Source organism: Piliocolobus tephrosceles, chromosome 12, assembly GCF_002776525.5.
Source record: "Piliocolobus tephrosceles isolate RC106 chromosome 12, ASM277652v3, whole genome shotgun sequence".
NCBI classification, from domain to species: domain Eukaryota; kingdom Metazoa; phylum Chordata; class Mammalia; order Primates; family Cercopithecidae; genus Piliocolobus; species Piliocolobus tephrosceles.
This window is the reverse complement of record NC_045445.1, coordinates 110067446-110074766: the sequence shown is the minus strand read 5'-3', so window position 1 is coordinate 110074766 and position 7321 is coordinate 110067446. Positions and strand designations below refer to the sequence as shown.

The following is a 7321-nucleotide window of genomic DNA, read 5'->3' as shown; positions in this document are numbered from 1 at the left end:
AAATGGAGGAAAAACTTCAAGGTTTGCATGGGAGAATTGAGGAGTCTGGCTACTGGTTAAAAACCAATATGTGATTTTTTCAGGCCTGACCATAGGTGATGACAAACACTTTACCTGGCAGGCTTCACCGGAAAAGCTGCCCTCCACATACCAGACTTGGTGCATAACCAGTCATATGGCAGTCTCTGTGGGGTGTTGCAGTCAAAGACTCAGACCCCCTGGCCAATCACACTGTTTCATATATTTACATTCCTAGCCCTGTGCTGTCATTTCTAGGCCCTTTATCTGAGGCCTTGGGCAAGAGGTCTTCAGGTTCCTCTGCTGAGATCTTATGGGGTAAGGAAAAGGGGAAAAATTTGAAGATACTTTCCTTCTTTCTGCCTCAGTACCCAGGACTTTTCCACTCCTACCCCACCACATGACTCCAGGGTCCGTAAAACTGCCAGAGCCTTTTGTTCGGCGCTCCCTCAATAGAAAGATGATCCCACATCTGTGCTGCTCCACTTGAATCTTGACCAGTGTGCTGTCCCACAGGGGAAAATGGAACAGTGAAGTTGATGCCTCCTCTGGTTTTAAACTCTTGCTTGTTCCATCACTGTGACTGAAGGCTTAACTCTTTCATTTTCAGCTTGTGGCTTTAATTGGCTACTTGAACACCCAACAGCTCAGCTCTCTCCCAGCTCAGCAGAGCTCCTTAAAAGACTAATTAAATTTTTTTCCATTCTTAAAACACCACTAAGAATCACAACCCTGAAACCACTGACCACACTGAACAAGTATGGCTGGTGCTTGATAAACAAAGTGAGTTCTACTAAATTTGCTCCAAAACATTTTATTAATAAAAGTCTTATTTAAAAAACAAAATAGAAAAGAGTTAGGTATCACATTGAATAACATGTTGATAGCCCGTGTATGGTTATGGGTTCTAATTGCTCTACAAAATCAACCGGCCATGATGGAGTAAAGAAAGTTAGAAAGAGTAAATACAGCCATATAAGTTTTTTGAAACACTTCCAAGTACAAAAAGCAGCATGCTAATTTTTAAGTGCAAAGAAAGCTCATAATAAAATAGACTTTAAAAATTACAAATAAAAATCTGTACATCAAGGATATTTTTAAGGCTTTCCCATGTGCATGTCACTATGTAGACAATGAAGAGGAACTGCCAAGAGAGGAACCATCATGTCAGGTGTTACAGGTCTGGCCCATTTCGGCTTGTAGGACCATCTCTTCTTTTCTCAAGGGAAAAGTGTCAATCAGGTTGAACAGAGCCACAGGCATCACCAGGGAGACATAGCGCTCTTTGTCCATGCCATGCTTATCCACTAGCACCATACTGAAGGAGTAGAGTGGGATTCGCAGCAACAGCCTGCGGCAGACAAAGAAAAGAGGAGACTAAGTCAAACCGTGACTCCCAAGGGTCCTGGTGGGTCAACCAGAGCCCTACTGTGACCGTGTGCAGAGAAAGCTTTGATACCATGAAGGACTGAATCATCCTTTAGACCCTGTCTACTCAAACTGTGACCCTTGGACCAGCAGCATCACATGAGAACTTGCTAGAAATGGAGACTCACATGCCCCACCCCAAACCTACTGAATTACTATCTGCATTATTATCAAGATCCCCAGATGACTGGTATGTATATGAGAGTTTGAAAAGCACTGCTTTAGTTTTAGATTATAGTCAGGAAGACTTCCGGCCTACAATGGTGCCATATACCAACATTTGGTACAAGGTGCATACAAGGCTAACAGATTTTTTTTTCATTAAATTGGAATCAACCCCAAGTTTGGAATCAACCCCAAGCCCACATTTGCTGACTAGTGTTGCATGACCACATACACACTAGGACTAAGTCAGTGATCATGAACAGGGGTGATTTTGCTCCCCACTCCCAGGGGAAATTTGGCCATGTCTGGAGATATTTTTGGTTGTCACAGTGGAGAGTGAAGATGTGACTGGCATTTAGTGGGTAGAGGCCAGGAATGCTGCTAAACATCCTGCAATGCACAGCCAACTCTCCCCGCCAAACAAAGAATTATCTATCCCCATATAGCAATAGTGCCAAGGCTGAAAATCTCTGGGCTAGGTAAAGCTGATTGACATAATTTCCCAGCATGATAGTTCTGGCCTATTCAGTGGCCAGCTCAGGACTGCAGAGTTATAAGGGATTGAGCTTGGTCTATACCCCATGTATTCTGACTTGGTTAATCATAATTTGTACCCCAAATAATTCCAAAAAAGAATATGAAGTGGTTTCAAGTGTCTGGTGTTCTTTCTGCTCTACCACGCTAGAATTTAAACTAAAAAATATGATTTTCGTATCAACACAAACATATTTAGATGAGAATAGCTAGAGAAAGCAAACAAACAGATAAGTTGAGCCCAATGAACAAATGAGCCCACTCACGCTCTTCTCCAGATTTTTTTTTTTTTTCAGTTTAGATATTTTGAGATTGTGTATGAGGCAGAATATACACTGCCATCTGGATTTAAAGTGAAATACGTTTTCCTCATACAAACAGATCAAGGTTAAAAAATCATTACATAAAACACAAACTACATTCTTCTGCCTTTTAAGAGGGAGTTTCAAGGAAGAAGGGAATAATTTGTATCTTATCCCAGTGGGGAGCTAAATCGCAAATTCACTCCCAGTGACTAGAAATGAAAAAAAGAGGACATGACAATGCCTCCGCCAGGTTTCCTGCAGTGCTGAGAGGGGAGCTCAGAAGTAGATGACTGCAAAGTGCATTAATGAGTTCCGAACACGCGAATATAGGCTGCAACGTAAGGTGTGAATGAAGAGATAAAATGCTCTGCATCTTTAAGAGGAAGGGTATTGAGTTTACTTTTGGGAGCATGGAGGAGTTCTGGCACAGGGAGCTCTCAGGAAACAGAGGAATAGGGAATATGGTGGCTGATGCCTGTGGGAAAGGGTGACCAATAAGAAATTGGAGCATTCATTTTTTTTTTATAGTGCTTGTGAGACTAGGATGGGAACCCCCCGCCCCCACACCACCACCACGGTGCCACCATCTGCTACCACACACATTCCTGTGTAAGTCTTGTGCCTTGACTGACACAGAATGTAAAGGGGGAAAACTGTCATGGGAAGAGCTGAGTGGTTGGATCAGCAGGCTAGCAGCAGCCACAGGAATGCATCCCACTAGGGCCGAAAGACCACAGAAATCTTGGGGATGAATGATCAAACACCACACAAAATCGGGGATGAGGTGTGATGCCGACAGTATGTCTGAGCTACATACGTGTCTGTCGTCAGATTGGAAGGAGTTCTTCCTGGAAAATCTTCCAGGGAACACTGTAGACTCAAAGAATAATGTGGGTATAGAAATTATGGCTTTCTTGGTCCCTGTCTTCCTTGAGATTGCTGGAAAATTCCTCTGGAAAGCATGAATCAGATCATACCTCCAGATAAAAAAGAAATGAGGGCAAGAAAGAAGGCAGGTGGTGACCCTGCCACCCCAGGGACCCAGTCTCTTCTTTCTGTTGACTCCCTTCAAGGGTTTTATCATGGCCTCAGTGCTATTTGAAAATAGTCTTATAGCCAGACAAAAGAATTTTTAGATTATGCAGGCATTATGCTTTTCCTTCTCCTCTTTCGCTTCCTATTCTTTGCCTAAACCATCTTTTTTCCTCTGCACTAGACTCCAAGGTGTCTAAAAAAACCTTTCCAATTCAAAGGGAAAAAGTTCTTCCAAGCTCTTTGTTTCTCACTGATATGTCTGATAACACAGGCAGGCCGGCCTGACACAGAATCCATTAGGTAATGCACCTGAGTGATCATTTCTGCATGACATTTACCTGGACTATCATCCAGCTGCAAAATAGAGATTGGCCCTTTTCTTGAAGGCTGCTGGGCAAAAGTTCTATTTCAAAACTGTAAAGCCTTTGGTAAAAAACTAGGCCAGTGGTCCTCACCATGTGATCTCTTGGGAGCTCATTAGAAATGCATATTATTGGGTATAACCAGAGACCTACTGAATCAGAAACACAGTTTACAGCCTACAGTGTAGACTCCAGCAATACGTATTTTAACAGGCCCTCCAGGAGATTCTGATGGAGGCTAAAAGTTTGAGAACCACCATATAATGTATTTAAAATCATCTTCTGCCTATAGAAGTCTATGGTAGCCCCAACATACACAATCTGAATGGCAAGTATTTTTTAATCGCATTTTTCTGTTCTTCAAGTAGATTCAACAGTTTAAAAACACATCAAGATTTTATGAAGATGACACACATACAGACACATTCAATCCAAAACCCATTCAGAAAATTCTGCAACAAGTTTTAAAAAATCATTGACACAGGATATGAGCAAGTAGTACTAAATAAGCAACAGCTTCATAAAACCTACTTTGAAAATATTCACCATAAATATTTAGATATCAACACAACTCTCTGTCTTAAGTTTTGTACAGTTCAACTTGAAGTATTTATACACGAACTGTAAATATACAATATACTTTTAAAAGCTGTTATCAACTCTGGAAATAGTAAGGCTGTTTCAATGAAATTTTGAGTCATTTACTCCACTTAGCGCCAACATGGTGCCAGGTACCGTGCTAGGTACCGAGTAGCAAACATTTGAAAGCTCTGCTACTGATGTGCTACTGAAGTCGGTATGGGGAGGTGCTACATGCAAATGCAGTAAAATATAACAAAAACAAAAGCATATGAGTGTACCCAGCCTTCTCCATTCATCAGCCGACTAAAGAGAACTCATGAATCCTCTTATTTCAAGTTGAACGGTACAAAACTTAAGACAGAGTTGTGTTGATATCTAAATATTTATGGTGAATATTCTCAAAGTAGGTTTTATGAAGCTGTTGCTTATTTAGTACTACTTGCTCATATCCTGTGTCAATGATTTTTTAAAACTTGTTGCAGAATTTTCTGAATGGGTTTTGAAAAGGCTGGGTGAGAAAGGAAGATTTTAAGGAGTTTTGCTTTAGTCTAATTATCCATTTCACAGTGGTCAAGAGATGCAAGTAGAAATTTGGGCTATTCTGAAACTATCTTTTGGTTGTTGAATTCTGCTTCTTTAATACATCATTATTCAGAGACTAAAATCCACGGCTCCAACTTTGTAAGGGTTATGAAAGTAAAATATAATTGTTAAAATAGAGGTATGAACAAGTGTTCTGGAAGAATGGAGAAAAAAGAGACCAAGCCTGGAAAGACTAATTGGATGCGTGCTCTTCTAGTAAGACCAAGGATTGCTTAATTCTTTTTTTCAGGTCCTCCTCTCTTAGCCATCCTTCCTCCACCAACCACACACACACACACACACACACACACACACACTCACACACACACACACGTGCACGAAGCAAAAACGGTTGGTTGGAGGGGGTAAGAAAGAAAACACTGGGCCGGGCACGGTGGCTCAAGCCTGTAATCCCAGCACTTTGGGAGGCCGAGACGGGCAGATCACAAGGTCAGGAGATCGAGACCATCCTGGCTAACACGGTGAAACCCCGTCTCTACTAAAAAATACAAAAAAACTAGCTGGGCGAGGTGGCGGGCGCCTGTAGTCCCAGCTACTTGGGAGGCTGACGCAGGAGAATGGCGTGAACCCGGGAGGCGGAGCTTGCAGTGAGCTGAGATCCGGCCACTGCACTCCAGCCTGGGCGACAGAGCGAGACTCCGTCTCAAAAAACAAACAAACAAAAAAAGAAAACACTGGTAATTACCCATTGCACAATTTATTTGAACAAACAGCAACATGCTGATTAGCATGGTTATAACACTCCCAGAATAAAAGCAATTAAACATTGAAGGCTGCCTGAACTCCATCCTGAATAGAAAGAAACCAGTGAACCTAATCAGTTAAAAGTGCATTCATAGGGGATAAGATTTAAGAACAGAAATTTCCCCTACCTGAGCTGCAGCGCTAGGGCTGGAGGCATAATCTTTGCTCCTATCCTGCCAATGAGAGTCGGGAACACACCCACCAGCTCCACCACGGTGATGTGTCGAAGATCAAGGCCACACTGTGCTTGCTGGGAAAAAGAAAACCCAACGGGAGATATGAGCGTGGCTAAAAAAGACATCCTTATCAAACTAGAAACCGACAGAAGTAGCACTGGCCTGTCTCTGGAAGTTTATTTGCTCACTCTGAACTGTACTGAAAACAGATGAGAAATTGGGGTTAAGCTAGTGGCTATAAAACCTAAATACCTTTCCTAGAGGAATCCTTCCGATATGGCTTGACAGTGGGATTTTGAAAACCTAAGCAAAAGGGCAGTCTATGTATTTCCAGACAGAGTGAGACCTTGAGTGAGTCAAATTTCCTAAAGAGTGTCCAAGACCACCCCAGAGGATTCTAACTTTTTCTTTGCAGGAGAGAAGACTACTCTATTTCCAGAGTCCACTTCTCTGCCCTGTTTCCACTCTCCACACTCCCCTGCCCTATGCCCTCCACACCCAATCCCAGGGGAAAAGAGGATACAAGGTTCCAAGCCTCTAAGCTGGCTCTTGCCAAGAACCTTGGGAATGTGGCCCAGTCAACCACGTGTCAGCAGGGCTCATCAGGAATGGCAATGGCAATAAAAATAAAAAATACCAAAAAAGTAATGTAAGACAAATTAGATGAATTTGGCTAAATGGGAAAAGAAATTTTGAGGTCTTGAAAGATGAAAACATCAAATACGTTTTACCAAAATTCCACTGAAATGTCCCTGCATAAGGTTACAGAACTGGTTGAAAAGCTTAAAAAGTTAGAAATAGGCTTTTGTATTACTCTCACTGAAATGCCTAAGTCAACCAAACCTTTCTTTGAAGGCTCTGGTTAAAATGCAAATGTAAGTATATTTGGAAGAGGAGGTCACACCAAAACATCTTGATATTAAATATCTTATCCAACCAGTTGTTAAGTTAGCAAGTGTCTGAAGGGATGACGGCAATCTTTCTCTGTAAAGGGCCAGAGAGTATTTCAGGCTTGGCAAGGTTGGATGGCCTCTGTCCTAATCACTTCACTCCATCATTGTAGTGCACAAGTAGTTATAGATCATGCACAAATGAATTAGTGTGACTGTGTCCAATAAAAGTTAATTTACCAAAACTAGCCAGGGGTCACCATAGTTTGCTGACACAGAGGAAAAGCAAGTTGTTTGGCTTAATTCATTTTCCTATGGAATAAGAACAGATGAGGAAATGTATGATCATGGAATATAGCCTGCAATGCCAATTTCCCACAAAAGAGAGAAGTATAAGCTTGTCTTTTCTGAAGAGCAGGCCCCTGGCTTGGACAAGGAGATACAAGGGGAGGTAAGCTGGTGGGGACCGGGGGTAAAGA

At 42.0% G+C, this 7321-nt stretch overlaps 1 protein-coding gene across 4 annotated transcripts in view; it reads right to left on the bottom strand.

Annotated features, from left to right (window-relative positions):
• Positions 1-812: 812 nt before the first annotated feature.
• Positions 813-7321, bottom strand: part of SRPX (sushi repeat containing protein X-linked) — a 73833-nt gene continuing 67324 nt past the window's right edge. For 2 of the 4 annotated variants that reach the window (XM_023202668.1, XM_023202667.1), the window contains exons 8-9: positions 5905-6026; positions 813-1369 (exon numbers count right to left, since the gene is read on the bottom strand). In XM_023202668.1, coding sequence (XP_023058436.1) covers positions 1186-1369; positions 5905-6026 — 306 coding nt within the window. In that variant the 3' untranslated portion in view covers positions 813-1185. The remainder of the gene's footprint in view (positions 1370-5904; positions 6027-7321) is intronic. The other 2 variants (XM_023202666.2, XM_023202669.1) reach the window with 2 other exon arrangements.